This window comes from Pleurodeles waltl, chromosome 10 (genome assembly GCF_031143425.1).
Source record: "Pleurodeles waltl isolate 20211129_DDA chromosome 10, aPleWal1.hap1.20221129, whole genome shotgun sequence".
NCBI lineage: Eukaryota > Metazoa > Chordata > Amphibia > Caudata > Salamandridae > Pleurodeles > Pleurodeles waltl.
The window spans coordinates 885,170,909-885,195,438 of NC_090449.1; the positions used below are offsets into that span (position 1 = coordinate 885,170,909).

General features: G+C 47.7%; 1 protein-coding gene across 2 annotated transcripts in view; it reads left to right on the top strand.

Moving 5' to 3' along the window:
- Nucleotides 1-24,530, top strand: part of LOC138261990 (pituitary tumor-transforming gene 1 protein-interacting protein-like) — a 206,591-nt gene that overhangs the window by 28,904 nt on the left and 153,157 nt on the right. For both annotated transcript variants that reach the window (XM_069211608.1, XM_069211607.1), the window contains 2 exons: nt 7,605-7,657; nt 9,773-9,881. In XM_069211608.1, the coding sequence (XP_069067709.1) occupies nt 7,605-7,657; nt 9,773-9,881 (162 nt within the window). The remainder of the gene's footprint in view (nt 1-7,604; nt 7,658-9,772; nt 9,882-24,530) is intronic.

Here is a 24,530-nt window from a genome sequence, read left to right on the forward strand (position 1 = left end):
TCAGGTTTCACTGAATGCTTCATTTGTGCTTGTTTTGAACATACTAAAATGTGTTTTTCCATTGCACTTTAGAATTATAAAATAAAAATGTGCTTCACTTGTGCTGTTCTAGTTGCTGGTATATGTTGACAAATTTGTAATGTTCATTTACACGTATTTAAATGTTATTGTGTTGGGGGGGGGGAAAAAACTCAATTTTACAATCTCTACTTCCACACTTATTGTACCAACCAATATTATTACATAGTTCACTTATGGAAATCCTCTAACTTTTCAGTTTACGAAAGAAAATAAACCCCAAACTGTCTTTTAAGAGAATACGCAACAGTTTGTCTAGACTAGAAATAAACAAAATGTAAAGGCACATTTATTCTTTTACACTTTCTGTCCTCCAGCATGATAATCCGCCCCGCCAAGTTTCCCAGGTCCATGCGTGATGTACTGCTCCATTGTAGATTTTTTCTTTTAATTCTGGAACATGTAGTCTTGTTTATTCTATTATGAAACAGGACTACAAATCCCAGAATTCATAGGAAGAACCTGGACTGGAGCAGCACATCACACATGGACTTGAGAATCTTGCAGCTATGGACTATTTTGAAGGTGCTGCAGCTCTGTCTTCATTCCTACTTCCAGCGCCTATGCTGTAACGAAAGCTGGGATACACTTAGGGTCTAAACTTCCATTACTAAAGTGGGAAAAATGCTGCTGCGCTAAATTACTGCAATTATAATGCTGTTGCTGGGGTAACCTGGAAGGTAGTCTCTATCACCTCACCTCAGCCTGGGGCTTCTGGTCTTTAAGTTCTGTCCACTGCAATGGAGGAATTCTCCGAAAAGTTAAGTCATAGCCAGAAAACATCAAAATTGAATTGTTTCATGATGAGGCTATAAATATGCCTCTCTAGTTCCTCTGCTTGTGGCAGAGAGCTGGGTTTAGTGGCGTGCACCACGGGCCTTTATTGGATGTTTGTTTGTTTTTTGGGCCATTTTCAAAATACTAGCAAGACACAAAAATAGGACAACAGTGCAACTTCACCCTGTTCCATGTGTGTTGCTCTCACCTGTGACCTCGCGCTGAGACCAACCACGTGATCTGTTCAGAGACTGAGAAGCTGGATGGGTCTGACTGAAGCTTGGCCTTGTGTCTACTTTTCAGTACCCGTTTAACCAACATAGATGCACCAACGCATGATATGTATTTTATTCTTGTGAGATTAGAGGCAGGCTCTGGGCAGCAGCAGCAGCGTTAGGCACTGCCTGAGAAGCCAGTTTTATTGCACTGGCTGCTTAAGTGCAGCTTTGTTAATAGCACCTCGTGGGGTGGGCACAGGGGTGCTGTAATGCATGACTAATGTATTTTAGTTCGGTGATACGGACACCAGTGTTAAAAAAAGTTAGTCTAACCCCTGATGCAGGAGCAGGGCTAGGTTTTTGAACTTGCCAAGCTTTTGTATGGAAGAAATCTGCATGTATTGTTAGAATGTTGGATTTATCTGTCTATTATTTATCAAACTAATAACCATTTAGATAGCACTTATTAATACGTGTTTATTACTACCCAAAGTAACCCTTTTTAGCAACCTTAAAATAAGAAAAGATTGAGGAAAACAGTGATGTTCTAAATGTATGCCATGTCATTTGCATGTGGGTCCTTGTTGCAGGTCATAACTCACTAAACTGTATTACAAGGATGTGAACTTTTGACCTCCAGGTAATCCAAGGATCTATGCATCAAAACCAGTAATTAACAGCAAAAAAACAAAATCAAATCTGTGATCTACATGTTGCATGCTGCGTTTTCCAGCAGCACAATGATCCTCAGTGCAGTTTTATGGTGCGCTGAACCTCTGATTGGAATGTACACAGATCTTTTTAGTAAGTATATTAACCACCAGATGTATCCATGTTATTGCTACTTATGATACCTGTAAGGAAATGCCTCCTTGGCATGGTTACCCCCTGACTTGTTGCCTTTGCTGATGCTATGTTTTGAATTGAAAGTGTGCTGAGGCCTGCTAACCAGGCCCCAGCACCAGTGTTCTTTCCCTAACCTGTACTTTTGATTCCACAATTGGCACACCCTGGCATCCAGATAAGTCCCTTGTAACTGGTACCAAGGGCCCTGATGCCAGGGAAGGTCTCTAAGGGCTGCAGCATATCTTATGCCACCCTGGGGACCCCTCATTCAGCACAGACACACTGCTTGCTAGCTTGTGTGTGCTGGTGAGAACAAAACGAGTAAGTCGACATGGCACTCCCCTCAGGGTGCCATGCCAACCTCACACTGCCTATGCAGTATAGATAAGTCACCGCTCTAGTAGGCCTTACAGCCCTAAGGCAGGGTGCACTATACCATAGGTGAGGGCACCAGTGCATGAGTACTGTGCCCCTACAGTGTCTAAGCCAAACCTTAGACATTGTAAGTGCAGGGTAGCCATAAGAGTATATGGTCTGGGAGTCTGTCAAACACGGACTCCACAGCACCATAATGGCTACACTGAAAACTGGGAAGTTTGGTATCAAACTTCTCAGCACAATAAATGCACACTGATGCCAGTGTACATTTTATTGTGAAATACACCCCAGAGGGCACCTTAGAGGTGCCCCCTGAAACCTTAACTGACTATCTGTGTAGGCTGACTGGTTCCAGCAGCTGCCACAACCGAGACATGTTGCTGGCCCCATGGGGAGAGTGCCTTTGTCACTCTGAGGCCAGTAACAAAGCCTGCACTGAGTGGAGATGCTATCACCTCCCCCAGGCAGGAGCTGTAACACCTGGCGGTGAGCCTCAAAGGCTTACCCCCTTTGTTCCAGCACCGCAGGGCACTCCAGCTAGTGGAGTTGCCCGCCCCCTCCGTCCACGGCCCCACTTTTGGCGGCAAGGTCGGAGGAGATAATGAGAATAACAAGGAGGAGTCACTGGCCAGTCAGGACAGCCCCTAAGGTGTCCTGAGCTGAAGTGACTTTAACTTTTAGAAAGCCTCCATCTTGCAGATGGAGGATTCCCCCAATAGGGATAGGAATGTGACCCCCTCCCCTTGGGAGGAGGCACAAAGAGGGTGTACCCACCCTCAGGGCTAGTAGCCATTGGCTACTAACCCCCCAGACCTAAACACGCCCTTAAATTTAGTATTTAAGGGCTTCCCTGAACCTAAGAATTTAGATTCCTGAAACTACAAGAAGAAGAGGACTGCTGAGCTGAAAAACCCTTGCAGAAGAAGAACAGAAGACACCAACTGCTTTGGCACCAGTCCTACCGGCCTGTCTCCTGCCTTCCAAAGAAACCTGCTCCAGCGACGCTTTCCAAAGGACCAGCGACCTCTGAATCCTCAGAGGACTGCCCTGCTTCAAGAAAGTCAAGAAACTCCCGAGGACAGCGGTCCTGCTCCAAAAAGACTGCAACTTTGTTTCAAAGGAGCAGATTTAAAGACCCCTGCAACTCCCCGCAAGAAGCGTGAGACTTGCAACACTGCACCCGGCGACCCCGACTCGACTGGTGGAGAACCAACACCTCAGGGAGGACCCTCCGGCGACTCCAAGACCGTGAGTAACCAAAGTTGTCCCCCCTGAACCACCACAGCGACGCCTGCAGAGGGAATCCCGAGGCTCCCCCTGACCGCGACTGCCTGAACTCTAATTTCCCGACGGCTGGAAAAGACCCTGCACCCGCAGCCCCCAGCACCTGAAGGATCGGAACTCCAGGGCAGGAGTGACCCCCAGGAGGCCCTCTCCCTTGCCCAAGTGGTGGCTACCCCAAGGAGCCCCCCCCCTTGCCTGCCTGCATCGCTGAAGAGACCCCTTGGTCTCCCATTGATTTTCATTGGAAACCCGACGCTTGTTTCTACACTGCACCCGGCCGCCCCCGCGCTGCTGAGGGTGTACTTTTTGTGTGGACTTGTGTCCCCCCCGGTGCCCTACAAAACCCCCCTGGTCTGACCTCCGAAGACGCGGGTACTTACCTGCTGGCAGACCGGAACCGGGGCACCCCCTTCTCTCCATTGAAGCCTATGCGTTTTGGGCACCACTTTGAACTCTGCACCTGACCGGCCCTGAGCTGCTGGTGTGGTAACTTTGGGGTTGCTCTGAACCCCCAACGGTGGGCTACCTTGGACCCCAATCTCAACCCCGTAGGTGGTTTACTTACCTGCTAAAACTAACAATACTTTACCTCCCCCAGGAACTGTGAAAATTGCACTGTGTCCACTTTTAAAACAGCTATTTGTGTTTTATGTGAAAAGTATATATGCTACTGTAATTATTCAAAGTTCCTAAAGTACTTACCTGCAATACCTTTCAAATGAGATATTACATGTAGAATTTGAACCTGTGGTTCTTAAAATAAACTAAGAAAAGATATATTTTTCTATAACAAAACCTATTGGCTGGATTTGTCTCTGAGTGTGTGTTCCTCATTTATTGCCTGTGTGTATGTACAACAAATGCTTAACACTACTCCTTTGATAAGCCTACTGCTCGACCACACTACCACAAAATAGAGCATTAGTATTATCTCTTTTTGCCACTATCTTACCTCTAAGGGGAACCCTTGGACTCTGTGCATACTATTCCTTACTTTGAAATAGTGCATACAGAGCCAACTTCCTACAATACCACAAACTGTCTTACTTAAGAGAAAGGCCCCAGTTTCCTGTTTCTCACGATTGTTGAATGTGCAGCTGCAAAAAAAAGGTGAGCAATTCCTTGGGCACTCTGTTCATTCTCAGCACCAGTGGGTGTTCCTGTCCAACCTAGAAACCAGAGTTGCTTTCTAAGGGCACACTCTGTATAACTTTAATGAGCAGCATATTTTATTTCCCTCTCGCTCCCCTGCTCGCTCTCTGCCAATGGAAGAGAAATGTTAGCACAGAGACACTGGTGGTATTGTTGTTGATGGCTCAGCCTTTCAACATTCTATTTTATGTGGTTGAAAAGGATTGGCGGAAGGAGTACACCTGCTGCAGATGTGATATCAGAAAGAATAAGGTATCCACTGTGGTGATCTGGCTGCAGTCTGTGATTAAAATACACAGCATGAGCTATAACACAGCACACCTGATGAAAAAAGTTTGTTGGATTACTCAAATTGCTTTATAATCTTTTGTTGATGTTACTTTCCAGTTCTTGTAGCGATCCCACAAGTGTTAATTTTATATTATACACCTCGTATATTTACTATAGAAAATGTCAAATTTATTCTTGCATTTTCAATTGTCGATTAAAGAAATATTGAAAAGGAACAGACTTTCATGTCACGTTACAAACTGCATGACGTTATTTCTCTATCGAAATATGTCTATTGACATGAAGTTCTGTTCAGGAGATGAGTCTTATTACAAATTAAATACGTGTTCTGTGCTTGTTCCAATATAACTTGTAGCAATGATTTCCTGGAAGCGCAAAATCAATGAAAAATTATGGTTTCCTGCTTCTGGCGTTCAATCACAGTGTGCAATCAATTGCAACCATGAGTGTGAATAACACACACATACCTACCTAGCCATGCAGTACATTTATTGACTTTTGATAAAAATGCAACCAGGTACATCTGTGTGGGATGTAAGCCCAGATAGTTTAGCACCGGATGCAAACATGTCTGTTAAAGGAGCATATCACATTTTTCACTGCCCTTACCTTCTCTTCCATCCAAGGTCAATTAAAATAGGGATCAGCACGTTTGGTAAGGAGATCCCATAATATTTACACATGCAAATAGGCAATTCAGTTGTGGAGTAATGGTTGGAGACGGTGAAAGCAATCGTAAACTTTATTTTGTTCTGTCCATATTGACACTGTCCTGAACAATGCATCCCATGGCCTTTAGGCATTACCGCCACCTCTTTGCCCCCACTGTGTAAAATCAAAGGATAATCTAATCCCCCATCAACCACACCCCTGCTCTCATGACTTCCGGAGTAGCACACGCTGTGTACTGGTGACAACTGCTGCTGTTCCGGCACTTTTGTGCCAGCTCAGCCCAGACTTCCGCCGTGATTAAACCTGTGCAGTGTTCATTAATGAGCGAAGCGCTGCTGGCGTCGAAGGCAGGCGCCAAGAGTATTGATACTCTTCTTGTTGGAGAAAAAGTTCCAGTATTCAAGGGTAGAAAATGAAAAGGTGCCGGTACGTAGTACTGGTCAGTTCCGGCCCATATAAAGTATTGAGCACACCCAACATGCACATTCTTCAGGGTCTCCCGAGTGCGATAGAACTGTTCATTAGAAATTTGATTATTCACACAGACGCCAACAACGTTTCTCAGTGCTGTTTTTGGTGGCGTATTCCCAGTGCTTAGTTTGTAAGAGAATGATTACCGTTGCTCAAAACTCTGCTCAGATGCCTGTGGCTGGTGCTGTTAAATGTCAGTACACCCAATACCAATGGTGAGTAGCCTTGGTCCACGCAGACCTCTTTAATACACTGACACTCTCTGCCCCCTTATCTCACTCTTGAGGGTTCCTGCTTTCTCCTTCTGTGACAGTGTTTCCCAGTGCTTGAAATGGAAAAATGTAAATCCTGTTTCTGAGAAGTGCCGGTACTCTCCAATTAGAAGTATTACGTTTTTTCTTGAGATGTGCCAGTACTTTTCCTCTCAAAATAAAAAAGTACTGGTACTCAGTACCGGCCAATTTAAAGCACTGATGTTTCCACCTTCCTCTTCCTCCTTCTTTACTGTTCAAACTGTAGTTCTCTGGAAATGTCTGAAGACATAAACTAAGTGCTAGACTCCAAAAACGAGTGGTGGCCTATAAAAAGAAATCACCAGCTCAAATTAAGCACTGGTTTTAATTGAGCCACTGATCACCCACACTGAATTGTGTTTCTGTCTTTGCGCTGATCCCACGAATTAATAAAAGGACAACAATTTTTAGCATACCTTTTCAAATTCCTAAACATTCACTGCGCGTTATAAAACTTTTAGTTTTGCTTCATATGTTTTTTTATCGAAGTGCTAATAATATTTATTTTTCTAAATAGTTGTGGTCCTCCTCAGTAGGCATCATGACGCCTCAGGTGTTACGAGACCACAGTTTAAGAACCACTAGCCTAGCGTAGCTGGTCAGCTCAAGTTTTTTTTTTTTTTTTTTTTTTTTTTTTTTTTTTACTGTTATTCATTTTACATTTCCAGTATGAATAATCACTGTTAACTATGCTTACGTTATCACTGTTAAGCCTTGACATCCTGTCTCGGTCTGGGTGGGTAACTTTCACTGTGATATGAACTCATGATCTTATTGCTCTCTCTGACATTAAGATGTTTTAAAAGGGGAAGTCTTAATTTCTGTGGTTCTGAGTGAAAAAAACCTTCCTTCCTCTTTGTCGACAAACATGATAAATGTACATTGAGGAACTAACTCCGTTGGGTCATGAAATGTTCAACCCACAGAGGTCTTTCTGGTGCGTTGACCCACACATTCCTCTCTAACGTTTACCTTGGTTGTTCAATTGTCTACTTGCTGCTCACATTGGCTGCATGCCACGAAATGCAGCTTGTATCCCATGACCCCGTCCTACTTTCACTTTAAAGAAGTTGCTAAATGTAAATACACCGCTGACAAATATGGTCTACGCATATTTAATTTCTACTTGTTTTTCATCTTTTAGCGTGCTCCCATTTCTCTGGAAGTTCCTGTGAGCAGTGCCTAAAAAATGTCACAGTAAGTTTATATATTTATTTATTTTACCTGAATTATTTGTTCTTTTTCCTGCATTTGTACTTAACTGTTTGAGTTGCTATTATTTTTATGTATTATGCATGCATTACAATGCTGTTTCATGAGAGGTATGATCAAGTCAGTAAATTCAATAGTTAGATGGCATTTATTTACCTGTTGACAGCTATTCTAACATATTATAATTTCTTACCTCTCTGTAATGCACAGACTCGTACTATCCATAAATACAAAATGCCGGACCTAATATTAGCTATTTGAAGGCTTGGGTTTACCAAAACAGTGACTATGTGTGCTCCAGTAATCTCTGGAGGTCATGAGACTCTTCGCCATAATTGAGGTTCCATCCTTTTTTGCTGGAAAAGTTCTGAAGGAGAAAGTGTTTCTTCAGCCATTTTTTTTCATCTATCGTGTCCTGCAAATCCAAGATCCCTTTTGAGCTCAAGTAGATGTCCCTTCTGATTTGGGTGTGTTCTGTTCCATTTAGCGCTGATATTTGTAGGTTATGCTTCAGCTCATTCTGTTGCTAGCCACGACCTTCCTGCTCTGGTAACTGATGTGAGCTTGTCTGGTTCTAGGCATTCCCTCATTGGCTTTAGGAAGGGTGAGGAGCTTCTTTCTGTTGCCTTTAGTAGGGTCTCTTGCATCAATTAGGATCCAGTCACACTGACTTTCCTTTTCAAAGTGACCCCTCTGGCAAGAGAGCAATCTGCTGCTATCTTGCAGCATTGCTCCCTTGACATCTTCCTCAACTGGACCAACTATTGGGGTGGTTCTCTGAGTGCCCCCTTTTTGTATTTCATGCTTATTCTTGGTAGTAAACCGAAATCTCTGGTCAGATAGATTTAATCCCTCACAGCTCTGTCCTTTAGATCATGTTCAAGCTTGCTGTTGTCATTACCTCAAATTATTTTATAAGGCCCCACAGTTAACCTCCAGTTTGTACAGGAAAGTAATCCATGCAGTTCCTATTAGAAGTTATACTTCACAACTTTGAGGTTTCTAAACTCTGGAGGTTTGGGTCACAGCACTCAATGGCATAAGACACTTCGTTAGCTTCTATTGCACAGTCTGTTGTGGTTGCATGGTGCGATGTTATTTGTAAACCACCTGTTAGAATGAAAACTCATAAGTGTGCACACCTACAGTATAATCTGCTAAATTAAGCCTTGATAGCAAATAGAGGGAAAATTAAATTCCAAATGTGACATCACTATGCAGATGACGGAGTACTTTGTAGAACCCAGAGGACTCCGTTTTAAAACTCTGCATTTACACAGAATATCTCAGTATAAACTGTGGCACAGCATCCATGAGGCATCATAAGGATCAATGGTTTGTCCCTAGCTCCCCTGATCATGGGTAAAATAAACTTTTACTAGTAAGTAGGATTGCATGGTATTCATAACTGCCACTTAGTAGGGTAGAAGTTTCTACAAACCTCACCAAGCATGAAGACTTGCTATTTGGGAGTGAATACAGACAGAAGTCCTAGACCAACCAGACCATTTGTAAACTTGATTGTAGAGATTGAAAAATATACAAACCCCAGAGTGCAGTTGTTTCAAGTCTCCCTTTTAGTCCGTTTTTCGACATGAACATTTACTTCTTCCATTTCCCACTAGTTGAGGTTTTGTCTAGGGTCTCTGAAAGTCACTGGAGCTAAATATAATTTACTGAATTGATGGATGTTTCTTAGGTTGTGGCACCCTTCCTTTCCCGTGATCTCTGGTGGTGATGCACAGCTCTACCTAGGGTAATGTACTTAAGGATAGAAGATAGTGGGCGTTCACCTCTGGTGTGAAGAAATGTGACCCTGTAGGGATTTATTTTTTTTGTTTGCATTTTATCTGTACCCTCATGATTGTGGTGGAACACTCCAGCGCATGATTGGTTTACTGATGCTCAGTACGGCTTTCCAGAGGGCAGCTCTAAGCACCAAGGCACATTAGTAGACCAGTGCAGCCTGGTAGTGTCTAAGGAAACCATTCAGACATCCATTTGAAATGGCCTGAGCACCAGGTGTGTCAAGTTTCAGGGGGAATAAGGATTGATTCCCCCTTCTTGAATTTGATATGTACTCCTTTGTCTCTTGTGCAGTGCCTTTGGTGTATTACCAACAAGACCTGTATGGACTATCCTTCTCGAAATATTCTTCCACCCTCTTCAATGTGCTCGCTGTCAGATGCTCGCTGGTGTGTTTGCTGGCGTAAGTACCAAAATATATTAAAGATTTGCTAGACATGTATTTCTCACACACCTACTACCAATGAAATGCTGCTAAATTGCCGGGCACATTGTAACTTTATTGTAATATTTTGGGCTATTTTTTGTGCATACAACGTTTATATTTTACCCTGCTCTGATCATAGGCAAACAGTGCAGCTTTTCTAGATAGCCACTTAGTATTAATGAACTTAATTCACCTTTTCTCTAACACATTTATGAATTTAAATTTATTACTGTAACACGTTGACTACAGATGGTTCTCTGGTACCACAAGATTACAATTCTTGACTTGCATGATGGCTACCGAAGATGTAAGAGGAATCGAATTCCTTGACAGAAACTTACATTGCACCGTGGTGTAGATTTCACATTTCTATATAAATGATTTGTTCAAACGGTCTAAACGTGAAAAGTATATTTGCATACTTAGGGCCTGATTACAACTTTGGCGGAGGGTGTTAATCCGTCCCAAATGTGACGAATATACCACCCGCCGTATTACGAGTCCATTATATCCTATGGAACTCGTAATACGGTGGGCAGGATATCTGTCACATTTGGGACGGATTAACACACTCTGCCAAAGTTGTAATCAGGCCCTTAGTTTCATGTCGACTACTCTTGACATGGTAGTGATGACCTTTACAGTCTGGACCTGATTACGAGTTCGGCAGACGGTTTTACCTGCCCACTGAACTTCTGTCGGGGAGGTTGCCACAAATTACAAGTTTCCTGCTAGGGTGGCAGGCAGAAACCTGAGTTACTGCCCGCCAGCCTGGCAGGAAAGACCCTACAGCATTGTGTCCGGCTCGTAATTGAGCCAGTGGCAATGCTGTAGGATGCAAGGTGCACCAACAACCTCGCAATGTTCACTGTCTGTAAAGCAGACAGTGAACATTGCGATGGTGCTGAGCGGGGGGGCTGCACTGCCCATGCCAAGTGCTACCACCATGAAATTGCAGGTGGAGAACAAAGTCATAATCCCCAGGGCAGCACTGCTTGCAGCTCTGCTCTGGCGGATTAGGACCGTCACAACTGCTGGTGTTCCGGCCGCGGTCACGAATGCTGCACTCGTAATATGGTGCTCAGACTGCCGCAGTGGTGGCGGTCGGACCGCCATCCATGAACCTGGTGGTCATGAGATCGCCAGGTTGGTAATGAGGCCCTCTGTGTTTAGTCCTTGTACCGAAAGCATCAAAAAGGCATCATTGTTGGGTAAAAACAATTCTGTTATTTAATTGTTCAGGATCGAGAATTACTTTCTAAAAAAAAAGGTATATTTTGAACTTGACTCTTCATATGTAAAGGTTTGTGTCAGGGAAGTGTCAATGACGCAGATCTTCTCCAGTCTCCACAGTGATAACGGTGACAGAAAAGTGGGGACTATGGGGGTCATTCCAACCCTGGAGGTCGGTGTTAAAGCGGCGGCAAAACCGCCAACAGGCTGGCGGTAAAAAAAATGCAATTCCGACCCTGGCGGAAACCGCCAACAGAGACCGCCACTTTAACACACCGCCCGCCACGGCGGGACAAACAAACAGTGCGGCGGTCACCGCCAACAGACAGGCGGGAGACAATGTACCGCCCACCCTATCACAACCCACCAATCCGCCACCTTTTCCGGGGCGGTAGCCCCGCCGATAAAAACACGGCGGAAACAGACATTTCAAATGGAAAACGCTCACCTCCATACAACCCACGAGGAATCTGGACAGCATGGAACCCGAACTCCACATCCTACCAGCCATTGTCTTCCTGCTCCTCTAGCAGGAGCACGAACGCTGGCGCAGAAGACAACGGTGAGTACTGCACCTACGACACAGGGGAGGGGGGAGGAGAAAATATTACGGGGACACACATACGCGACACACCCACCCCCACCCTCACCCACTACAACACACACATCAATGCATAGCAACACATCACAGTTACCCCCCCAAACCTCCCGGAAGAATGCAAAGGCAAAAGGAAATGATTATAAATTTTAGAATTATATTGTAAGACTGAGTATAAAATATATCACACATCAATAATTTTATATACATAAATTGTCCAGTCCGATATGTCTATCAGCCATTGTTCGTGGGCCACTGGGCCAAAACACATGGGCAAAGCCCACACAGGATACCTGCCTCCAACGGAGAGAACACTGCAGGGGCATCAGATAGGAAAACTACAGGCACCTCAGGGGGAAGGGAAGGGGGGGCACCTCAGCCAGATGAGTCCACGACGCCAGATCCACGAGGGGCCTCCATGGCCACTGTGCCATCCTGGGGAGTGCAAAGCCACAGTCTCTCAAGTCTCTACAGTGGGTGGGTTGCCCACTGTGCCATCCTGGGGAGTGCAAAGCCACAGTCTCTACAGTGGGTGGGTTGCCCACTGTGCCATCCTGGGGAGTGCAAAGCCACAGTCTCACAAGTCTCTACAGTGGGTGGGTTGCCCACTGTACCATCCTGGGGAGTGCAAAGCCACAGTCTCTTAAGTCTCTACAGTGGGTGGGTTGCCCACTGTGCCATCCTGGGGAGTGCAAAGCCACAGTCTCACAAGTCTCTACAGTGGGTGGGTTGCCCACTGTACCATCCTGGGGAGTGCAAAGCCACAGTCTCTCAAGTCTCTACAGTGGGTGGGTTGCCCACTGTGCCATCCTGGGGAGTGCAAAGCCACAGTCTCTCAAGTGGATAACAGTCTCCACTGGTACTGGAGGGGGACTAGTGCCCAGAGTGCTTCGTGCAGCCCTGCCCGACACAGATGCGGACCTGCCCCTTCCGCCAATGGGCCAGCGGTTCTTGAGATGAAGGGCCCAGTTCACAGTGCTTGAGACGGCGGTGCCCAGCGGAGCGGTGCTTGAGACGGCGGTGCCCTGTTCAGCGGTGCTTGAGATGAAGGGCCCAGCGGAGCGGTGCTTGAGATGAAGGGCCCAGCGGAGCGGTGCTTGAGATGAAGGGCCCAGCGGAGCGGTGCTTGAGATGAAGGGCCCAGCGGAGCGGTGCTTGAGATGAAGGGCCCAGCGGAGCAGTGCTTGAGATGAAGGGCCCAGTTCAGCGGTTCTTGAGACGGCGGTGCCCAGCGGAGCAGTGCTTGAGATGAAGGGCCCAGCGGAGCAGTGCTTGAGATGAAGGGCCCAGTTCAGCGGTTCTTGAGACAGCGGTGCCCAGCAGAGCAGTGCTTGAGATGAAGGGCCCAGTTCAGCGGTGCTTGAGATGAAGGGCCCAGTTCAGCGGTGCTTGAGATGAAGGGCCCAGTTCAGCGGTGCTTGAGATGAAGGGCCCAGTTCAGCGGTGCTTGAGACGGCAGTGCCCTGTTCAGCGGTGCTTGAGACGGCGGTGCCCTGTTCAGCGGTGCTTGAGACGGCGGTGCCCTGTTCAGCGGTGCTTGAGACGGCAGTGCCCTGTTCAGCGGTGCTTGAGACGGCGGTGCCTTGTTTAGCGGTGCTTGAGACGGCGGTGCCCTGTTTAGCGGTGCTTGAGACGGCGGTGCCCTGTTTAGCGGTGCTTGAGACGGCGGTGCCCTGTTTAGCGGTGCTTGAGATGAGTGTCCTGGTCAGCGGATCCGGCCCAGGCATGGATGTCACTCGCCACCTGACATGTGGCTGGCGGGGCCTTCCTGCCCATCTGTCTGGTGGCTTGCGGGGCTCTCCTGGGCTGCAGTACCCGGCCTGTGGGTGTCCTCCTGCACACCTGGGATGGGGCTGGTGGGGCCCTCCTGGCCAGCTGGCCTGCTGCCGGACTTGTCGGGCGTGCTGCCCTTCCCACCCTTCCCTGTACGCTTGTGGCCCTTTCCCACCTTTGGCGGTGTGCCAGGTGGCACCCGACTTCCTGCCGGAGCCAATGTAGGGATTTTGGTCCCTGGGGTCTTTGGTCTCTCGCGCCGGGCGCTGGCAATCTTCGGATGCTTTTCCGGGGGTGGGCTGGCCGTGCCTTGGCTCCTAGCTGAACTGGATGCCCTTGAGGGTGGGGGACTCCACAGTCCATGGCAAACAGTCTTTACAGGTCCCGGTTTTGTGGTGGCTGAGGTGCTGATTGGAGTCTTATGAGATGGACGGGGTGGGGGAGTTGTTGGAAAGAGGTCAAGTTTGGAAAAGAAAAGCAATTTGGAAAGAGAGGGACGGGTAGGTGTAGTGGGTATGGGAGTGGAGGAAGAGGATGTGGTTGTAGGAGTGTGAAGTCTGGTGTCTTTGGGTGCAGGTGCTTGGGCTGGAGGCTGTCGTGAGGTGGATGGCTGTTGGGTGGGTGGCTGCCTGCATTTGTGTAGTTTGGAAGAGGGGGTGACAGACACACTGGGAGAGGACACAGGGGACGTGTAAATGGTAGTGGGGGTGGTGACTGCACGTGTGCGGTGTGTTCTGGTGGGTGTGCTGGTGATGGACGTAGTGGCTGAAGAGGGAGGGAGGGAGGAGGGAGACGAGGAGGAGGGGGACACAGTGGAGGCAGTGGGTGTTGGTATGTCTGCATGTGGATGTTGCTTGTGTGAATGCTTGTGTGATGTGTGGTGCTTATGTCTGGATGAGCTTCCCTTGGGTGTTGAGGTGTGTGCAGGCTGGTCTGATGGTGTGTCTAGGATAGGCAAAGGTACAGTGGATTGGGTCTGGGTGGAGGAAGTTGGAGGGGGGAGGCTAGAGACAGGGACAATTGCTGCCGTCAGTGCTGAGGCCAGAGCGTTGAACGATCGCTGATGGGCAGCCTGACCCGAATGAATGCCCTCCAGGTATGCATTACTCTGGTGCACCTCCCTTTGTACACCCTGGATGGCATTCAAAAGGGTAGACTGCCCAACAATGATGGTCCTCAGGAGGTCAATGACCTCCTCACTGAGGGCAGCAGGGGCGACAGGGACAGGGCCTGAGGTGCCTGGGGCGAAGGAGATGCCCACCTTCCTGGGTGAGCGGGCACGGGGCAAACGCTGAGGGACTGCTGGGAGGGCGGTGCTGGTGCGCTGGGTGGCGGCTGTACCTGTTGCTGCGGGGGGCACGGATGTTGCCGCCACCACAAGAGAGCTCCCTTCAGAGGACGAGTCGCTGTCACTGACATCAGCACGAGTCCCTGCTGTGGAGCTCCTCTCGCCCTCCGTCCCACTGGTGTATTCGGACTCCGTTGCATGGCCCTCCAGGGCCATGTGGGATGCAGCTCCCTCGTGCTCCGATGCCACTTCTCCTCCGCCTGATGATGCTAATGCACACATGAACAGGAAGACCACAAAAAAGGGGGGGGGGGGAGAAATAAAGACATGTTGAGTGCATGCATTGGCGACACCGTTGGCGGAGAGGACAGGCACAGAAGCCCCCTGCACTACGCCGCGCACTTGGGGTCCACTACGCAATCCGTGGGACATGGCCTACAAGCCTATGGACGACAACTGCACACGTAGATGACACAGGGCCATGGATACCTGTACTTGGCACCCTACAGAGGTGGGGGGCGGGGCACAGGGTCATGCCTTACAGAGGGGCCTAGCCTACAGAAATCGCCCTGGCCTAGGGATACCCACAGCCCTCCTCCCCCACCCAGACACCTCCACTGCGCGCAATGTCAGCAGAATGTATTTGTACTCACCCCCTTGTGTCTGCTGTGATGTCCTCACGCGCCCATCCAAATCGGGGTAGGCCACCGCCAGGATCCGGGACATCATGGGGGGTCAAATGACGACTGGCACCCCTCCTACGTTGGGAGGCCACCCCAGCTGAGCCTCCGCCGTCTTCCTGCTCCAGCGTCGGATGTCCTCCCACCTCTTCCGGCAGTGGGTGCCCCGTCTGTTGTGGACACCCAGGGTCCGGACGTCCTTGGCGATGGCACGCCAAATCGCGACTTTCTGGTGGGCGCTGACCTATGTGACATGTACAGGGAGAGAATACTTGTCATCACCTTCTGCATGCTCGATGTGAGTGGCCCCCCATCCCCACCCTTGCCATGTGGCACATGCTCTCATCTGTCGTTTGATGCATGCCTCAATCGCTCCCCTCCCCACCATCTTTCATCCACCCCACTCAACCCAGGCATTGCCCACTGAGCATGGTCCCTGTGTACTTACCTGTTGGTCTGGAGGACTGTAGAGTAGCGCATACTGGGGAAGGACCACATCCACAAGTTTCTCCAACTCCTCCGCAGTGAAGGCAGGGGCCCTTTCCCCAGTCGCATGAGCCATTGTCTCTTCCAGACCGAGGTCACAGCAGCACTTGCAGTGTAGGTCCTCTCCTGTGGAAGATCAGGTATTGAGAGATTAAGCAGATAGAAAATGGCGGTTACGCCCGCGGCGGTGCGTACCGCGACCGCCAGCGCACATCGTCATTGGCTCCTGAAACCCATAGGGTTCAATGCGGCTTTGCGTCGCGGTCTTCGACCGCCTACCGTCGCGGTGTGCAACGCCAGCGCATTGACCTCCCATCCCACTGTCGCACTTCACAGGTCAGGCAGCCGCCATTTCAAGGGCCCACATGGCTTAATTTCTACTGCGTCACACATACCTAGGCCTTGCACCAACACTCATACAAACCTTTCAATGCATTGGGAATCGTGTTATGTGCAAGCTGTGGTTACGTACCTGTGGGTTGATTGACTCTGTGCTCGCTGTTGTCCTTCATAGGCACCGTCCGCTGGGACATGCATGGAGATGGAGGAATCTTCCTGTGTACAGACCGCTGGTGGACCTGTCGACAATGGAGGAACGACATGTCATACTGACATACAGGCTTGACCGAGCCACTATACAGGAACTGTGTGCCCAGCTGGAGCCAGACCTGATGTCACCCATCCGCCAACCCACAGGGATCCCCCCTCTAGTGCAGGTGCTGTCAGTACTCCGTTTCTTAGCAAGTGGGTCATTTCAAACAACAGTGGCCATATCATCAGGGATGTCCCAGCCCATGTTTTCCAAGGTGTTGTCCAGAGTGTTGTCTGCCCTGCTCAAACACATGCGGAGCTACATCATTTTCCCTGAGGTGGGGGATTTGGTTACAGTGAAAGGAGACTTCTATGCCCTTGGACATATTCCCAACATCATTGGTGCCATTGATGGGACACATGTTGCTTTGGTCCCCCCCAGCAGGAGTGAACAGGTGTACAGGAACCGGAAGAGTTATCATTCCATGAATGTACAGATGGTGTGTTTGGCTGACCAGTACATCTCCCATGTTAATGCCAAGTTCCCTGGCTCAGTGCATGACGCGTACATCCTGCGGAATAGCAGCATCCCGTATGTGATGGGTCAACTCCAGAGGCACCGGGTGTGGCAATTAGGGGACTCTGGTTACCCCAACCTGTCATGGCTACTGACCCCAGTGAGGAATCCCAGGACAAGGGCACAGGAACGGTACAATGAGGCCCATGGGCGGACTAGGAGGGTGATCGAGCGAACCTTTGGCCTCCTGAAGGCCAGGTTCAGGTGCCTCCATATGACAGGTGGATCCCTAATGTACTCACCAAAGAAGGTGTGCCAGATCATCGTGGCCTGCTGTATGCTTCACAACCTGGCTTTGCGCCGCCAGGTGCCTTTTCTGCAGGAGGATGGTTCAGATGGTGGTTTTGTAGCAGGTGTGGAGCCTGTGGAGAGTGAAGAGGAGGAAGCCGAAGAGGACGACATAGAGAACAGGAACACAGTAATACAGCAGTATTTTCAATGACACACAGGTAAGAGTACACACCAGCATATTACATTTACTTAAAGACTCCTACCTCTCTACTGTCTGACTTTTTCCCCCAGTGTATGGTAACTGAGTTGTGACTTTCCCTTCCGTTTTCAGAGATGTGGGCCCCACTGCGTGACATCTGCTTTGTTTCCCCATGGACTACAGCTGTGTGACAGCGGTTTGTTGGCATCACAATGTGAATGAACATTTTGGCACGGTCATGTCTAATACATTTGTTCTAAATCACAGCCAGACTCCAGATTGTTTTGTGCAATAAGTGTTTTTATTCAAGAGCTCTAAATTGGATGGGTGGTTGCAAATCGTTGAGGGGTGATGGTGGAGGATTGTTCATGGCAGAGTCCAGACTATCAGTTTCACAGGTGCATTGTCCAAATGCCTGTGGGAAGAGGAGCAGGGGCAGTTTAAGGTTGGACAGGGTGACAATGTGGGACAGTGGGATGACAATCAGGGCAGTATCCTTTGCTGGCGGGGGTCTTGACATCTTACTCTGTCTTCTTCCTGGATCTCGGGGCCCGCTTGCAGGGTGGTTCTCCTTCTGCAGGGGGTGGGGTTCTGGTGGCCTGTTGGTCTTGTGTCGGGGCCTCCTGTCCACTAGCGCCGGCGGAGGTGGTAGGCAGTTCTTGGTGCATGCTAGTGTCAGGGGCCCTTTGATGTGCCACAGTGTCCCGCAATGTGGTGACTACCTCATTCAGGGCCACTACGATGGTACCCATGGCGGAACTTATGTTTCTTAGCTCCTCCCTGAACCCCATATACTGTTGCTCCTGCAGAAGCTGGATCTCCTGAAACCTGGCCAGGACCGTCGCCATCATCTCCTGGGAGTGGTGGTATGCTCCCATGATGGACAAGAGGGCCTTGTGGAGAGTGGGTTCCCTGGGCCTGTCCACCCCCCTGTCGCACAGCAGCCCTCCCAGTTCCCCTGTTTCCATGGGCCTCTGTCCCCTGGACCGTGTGCCCACTACCACTGCCCCCAGGTCCCTGTTGTTGTTGGGGTGTTGGGTTAGCCTGGGTTCCCTGTAGTGGTGGACACACCGCTGATTGACGTGTCCTGGGGACAGAGGTATGGGCCCGCTGGGTGGGTGCTGTGCTGGTATTTCCAGAGGGGGGAAGGTCTCCTGTGGCTGTGTGAGAGGAACCGACTGTCCCGAGGTCCCCGATGGACCGGGCTGGTCATCTAGATCCAGGGAGACAGAGCTGCTGTCCTCACTGTGGGCCTCTTCTGGGGGTGGAGTGGACATTTGTGGACCCTCCTGCGCGGTGACCTGGCGTTCGGGTCCTGCAGGGGTATAAAAGTATGGTTGGTTATTGCTTCTGTGTGTGCCATAGCGTGCAATGGGTGGGTGCCTGTGTACCCCAGTGCTGGCATTCCTTTGTGGGGGCTGTTGTGACGGTGGTTGGGGACGGGGGGGTTGTATGTGTATGTGCAGTGGGCATGCTTAGGTGATGGGTGTCCATGCTTTGTGGACGCATGCAGGGCTAGGTGTTGGGATGGGTGGGTTGTGATGGTGAGACATTTGCAAGGAGTAGGTGTGATGGGGGTGGGGATGAGGGTGGGGGTATGAGTTGGCATGCAGGTGGGGTGGGGGGGGAAGAAGTAGTGAAGATGAGACTTACCAGAGTCCATACCTCCAACTACTCCTGCGAGGCCCTCAGGATGCAGGATGTTCAAGACCTGCTCCTCCCATGTTGTAAATTCTGGGGGAGGAGATGGGGGTCCGCCGCCAGTCCGCTGCACCGCGATGTTGTGCCTGGATACCATGGAACGCACCTTCCCCCGTAGGTCGTTCCACCTCTTCCTGATGTCGTCCCGATTTCTTGGGTGCTGTCCCACAGCGTTGACCCTGTCCACTATTCTGCTCCATAGCTCCATCTTCCTGGCAATGGTGGTGTGCTGCACCTGTGCCCCGAACAGCTGTGGCTCTACTCGTACAATTTCCTCCACCATGACCCTGAGTTCATCATCAGAGAACCTGGGGTGTCTTTGCGGTGCCATGGGGTGGTGTGGGTGATGTGTAGGGTGGATTGTGTGGTGCTAAGTGTGGTGATGTGTATTGTTGTGTTGTGTGAAGTGCGTGCAAATATTGCTGGGTGACAGTGAATTGGGCGTCTGGGTGCTCGGATGTCTTTTCTCGGTGAGTGTTAACGAATCTCTAGGAGTGGAGGTTTGTGGGTGATGTGGGTGTATTTTATATTGTAATGGGTGTGAGAGAGTGGTGTGTGTATGTGTATCAGGTGTATGTATTTTGAATTGTCCAATGTGGTTGTATTTTGTAAGTGTGTGTGTATTTTGAGCGCGGCGGTGTGTACCGCCAATGGAATACCGCGGATGAAAGACCGCTGCGTGTATTCGTGTGTTGTGATAGTGTGGGCGTATTTCTGTTGGCGTGACGGTGGAGGTTTGGTAATCGCCAGTTTCTCGCTGCCCTTTGGTGTGGCGAACTTTTGTGAATGTCTGTATTTTGGCGGTTTGACTGTTGTGGGTCAGAATGACCGTGGCGGTTTACCGCGGCGGTGTTATGGCGGTCTTCTGAACGGCGGTAAGCGCCTTTTACCGCCGAGGTTGGAATGACCACCTATATGCCTTGAGAAGGTGTTTCTCTTTTTCAGGACCACTGGTTGTCACTTCATGGCAACAAACCATAGGTCCTGTCCTGTGATTTTCTCAGTCAAACCATCTCCCTTTCTAGTAGCCTGAAGAACTTGCTGATAATCATAGCCCGAGGGAGAGTAAGGTATCCGCACGTTGTTTCACCCTCAAAACCTACATTTTAGCTATAACAAAAATAGCTATTTTTATCACATTTGTAAAACTGATTGCTATTACATTAAGACATTGATTGTAAATGTGTCAGGGTGGCAAATTACTTCTATGATTTTCATTTATAAACCTGTGCGTTTCTTCCAAATTTGTTTTGTTTGGAGGCATGCAAAAAGACACTCAAAATGTTCCTAGATTTGCAGTAGTGTACACCACTGGAAAACACTGTAGACATCTTGGAGAAGAAGAAGCTGACACTTGGTGCCATTCATTTACAGCCACATTGGCAGTCTTGGGGCTTGAATTAGAGTGTGATGGATGGGGTTACTTCATCACAACAGTTTGGATAGCCTTTCTGCCTTACTGCATTATATCCTGTGGCATTCATATTAATCCGCAAAGGGTATCTTTCTTGTTGTGAAAGAGTAACCCATCTGCCTAGCTCTAATTCAGGTACTTAGTCTGCTTCTGGTGCAGCCCATCCTAAAATCCATTCAGTGGAACATTGAGCACCACAATTGGGGTTGACTCTTTTGGGCACCTCCAGCTCTACTCTAGCACCTCCAAGAGCTTTTTGGATGGTGTCCTGATGAAATCCCCTTTTAAAAGTCATGCAGAGTGCTAAAAGTGTTGACACATCATGGTTACTATGAACCAATCTGAATAAATGATTTCGTAAGGAGCAAGAAAATGAAGCATTTACGTATGAAAGTTAAGAATGCATTGGTGTGTTTTGCTGATTCATATCATGACAGCAGTATCCACCACGGAGTTAAAGCTGGGATATGTAAAAGCTGCCTGGAAGGAAAGTTATGATTCTGTTGTGACCACGGAGAGAATTCTGTTTCACTTTCTATACTCCTCGTCACTAGCAGGCCACAGTACCTCACAGTACCCATGAAGCCGAATGGAAAGAACTACAAAACCCATGGTAACGCAACCAAAAATCATACATAATCATGTTCATGAGAAAAACGTGGCACAGTCGCACAATCTTCTGTTTCAGTGATGCTGCACCCAACATCATCTCATAATCTTTGCATGTACACAAACCTGTTAGGTCTGTTTCTTTTTGGTCACTGTGGACATAAAAGTTTAAATTGAGAATACATTTTATGGGCATCTCTTGTACATTTGCCTTTAGAAAATATTATTCATGACATAATCAACAATTTTCATGCAAATGAATCAAACTCAAATATGCCACAGATTGCATGCACCTAAAATATTATGGGTGGAAAAATTTAACTCTTGTGGATTAAGTCTGTCAGAATAATAACTCCTTTTTGTGTCCTGGTAGAACGCTAACTGTCCTTCATGATAGCCATGGAATTTTACTTTCTATGACAGGACTGGAAGCACGGATTATGTTTGTTGACATCTTACTTATTGCTAGAGAAGCAAAATCTGAAACTACTGTAAAACAAAACTTTTGAAAAGTGAATTCAGATGACCTGTCTGCACCCTTAACATCACCTCAAGGTTAGCGCTAAAGAAGAAAGCTCTAGAGGACATTGCTTCCCTATACGAATGAGCCGTGAAACATTGTTCTACACCATCTTCACATAACAAGACAGGATCGCCAATTGAGTTACTTGTATCTAATTCAAAGGTATATACTATGACATGAGCTTGACAATAAGTACATCACTCAATGATCCATGAAAAGAACTGAAATCTACCTTTGGACTTGTGATTGTTTTTTGTTATTCCTTTTTTAAGTCGAGCAGTGCGCAAACGCTGTCTCTCGACATATGTAATCTATATGTGTTGGCTTTAAACACGCCCATAACTTTAATTTGTTCCTTGGTCTGCCTTTCGAGATTCCCTTAATTTCGTAGGAAAATTCTTCATGTTTGCCCCGCCTTGAGGCTGCTTTGTTACCACCTTGCAGATTGACCCTGTTACATGGATAATTGCACAGTCAGCCAAATAGCTGAGTTTGGGGCACTATTTTTTTCTTTTGCCTTGCCGCTTTGCGCTGAGTGGCCTTATGTTGTTTCTTCCTTTTCCTTGTTTTGGGCATGCAACTGTTTCTTTGTGGTGTCTTAGCACTTTACATGAGGTCGTGGAGTTTCATACAGCGTGAACTCGATTAGAAGAGCGCTTTACATAGCTACGCATATAGCGCGAACTCGATCAGGAGAACGCTTTACATCACTACATGAAGTTATATATTGTATTGTATTGTAATAGTATTTATATAGCGCTTACTACCCCTGACGAGGCGTCGAAGCGCTTTTCGGTAAGTAGCATGCTACTCTGGAACCCAACAAGAATTAGTGATGGATTAGTATCGGGAAATAGGAGTACAGTTTTAGTATTATTATGAGGTAATTTGAGCCACGGATATGAGAGTTTGTTAGGTAGATTGACCGGAGTAATGGAGGGGTGGAGGAGGAAAGAAATCCATAAGTGTTAATTGGGAGTATATCCCTCATTTACTCAACCCAAAGGCTTGCGATGAGTAAAGGGGGATGCAGGAGGGAAGTGTGGGGAAGGGTTAGGGAGAGCATAGTAGCAGGGTGAGATAAATGAGGGAGAATTTAGTAGGGTTGTGTGGGAGGTCATGGTAGTAAAGTGAGTTTGGTGAGTTAGATGTGGAAGCAGAGGGAAGAGCTTAGGCGGAGTTATTTAGGAGATGAAAGCATGACCTGGTACTTATTTTTATTTCCAAACAACATATCAATCTTATCTTCCCTCCCTCATAACTTGAATGGACAGTGTAAAACTTTTCACACTGGGTGCCACGCTTCATTTTTCAGCACGGTACCTGAAACTTATAAGGGCTGTGTGGAATTGAACATTGCAGGGTGCAGTACCTTATGCAGCCAAAAGAGGCCCCAAGAGACACCTAGGGTCAGCCTCTGGTACTGCACCCTTTCCCTGCTTCGTGCACATTACACAACAGTGAATGTTGCAGGCTTTTTGCAGCCAGCATATTACACGTATAAAAACGTTAACATAACCATGTTGTTCTTGCTTACATTTCACATGCTTTACTTAATCTTGCATTCTCTACAGTGTTTGCTTGTTCCTGGATGTTGTTATTTTTTTTTGTTTTTTTTAACATGAAGGTGTGAAGAATCCTGTAGTGCTAACTCGATCGGAAGAGCACTTTACATCACTACGTGAAGTGTCATATAGCGTGACCTCTTACTTATTTCTTTTTTTCAAACAGCACATTACTCTTATCTTCCAAAGTAAAAAACAAAAAAATGCAGTTTTCAATGCCAATGCCTCTAACCTTCGCAAATGCGAGACCTAATGCATTGTAAATGCTTGTTTAAGATTCACAGTACTTAATTTCTCATTCAACATTTTATTAACTGAGCTTTGTTTGATTGTAGCATTTGTGACTTAATAAATGCTTATTCAGGGGTTGGTTTCTTGCGTTCTTGCCATTGATAGAAAATTGCACATTGCCCTAAGAACTCTGTATTTGGGCAGTGAAAAAAAGTCACGGCAGCTAGGTTGGATTGTACTGCAGCAACAGACACAGATGTTTAGAGATTGGTCTCTCTCATACAAGGCTATTTCCCAATAGCCAGAAAACATAAACCATTCTTCATGCAGTAGTTGGCAGTATGTGTTACTGCTTGCTCTGTCTCAACCCCCTTGTGACACCTTCAGGTTTACCAGTCTGAGATAAGAGTCCAGTCATTGGCCTCCACAAGGGTTCTATTATGTTGAGTCCTTTCGATCTTCTTCTCAGACCTGCGCCTCCTTCTTGACCATTGGAGCTCTCAAGAATGTGTTAAATCTCTTCTGTTGCATTTCTGGTTGAACAGTGATGCATATTGAATTCAATTTAAATCTCAAAAGAAATGTGTATCTAAACCGTACCTCATCCTGCCTCCGTTTGGTTATTTACATTTTTGAAGTCAAAGCATTGTTGGAGAGTCATGACTCCGATGTCTGCAAACAAAGTAAGTGAAAAGGTCATTCAAAGCATTATGAACAGTTGCCAAAACCTCCTCTTTGTCCCTGTAATAATGGAATTTGACAAGGACATCTCTTGGCACTTTACACTCCTAGCCATTCCTGATTCACCTCCACAAGCTCATGTTACAACACAGATGAGGGAAGCCCAACCATAAGTACTTTGAGCATCTGACTCTTCACCTTCTCATGCTGGCTTTTGACACCCATATTCTCACTGCAGGAGTGATTTAACAAATCCTCTCAGTTTGAAAGGGCCAGGTCAGTCTTCAGTGGCCTCAAAGGGATAC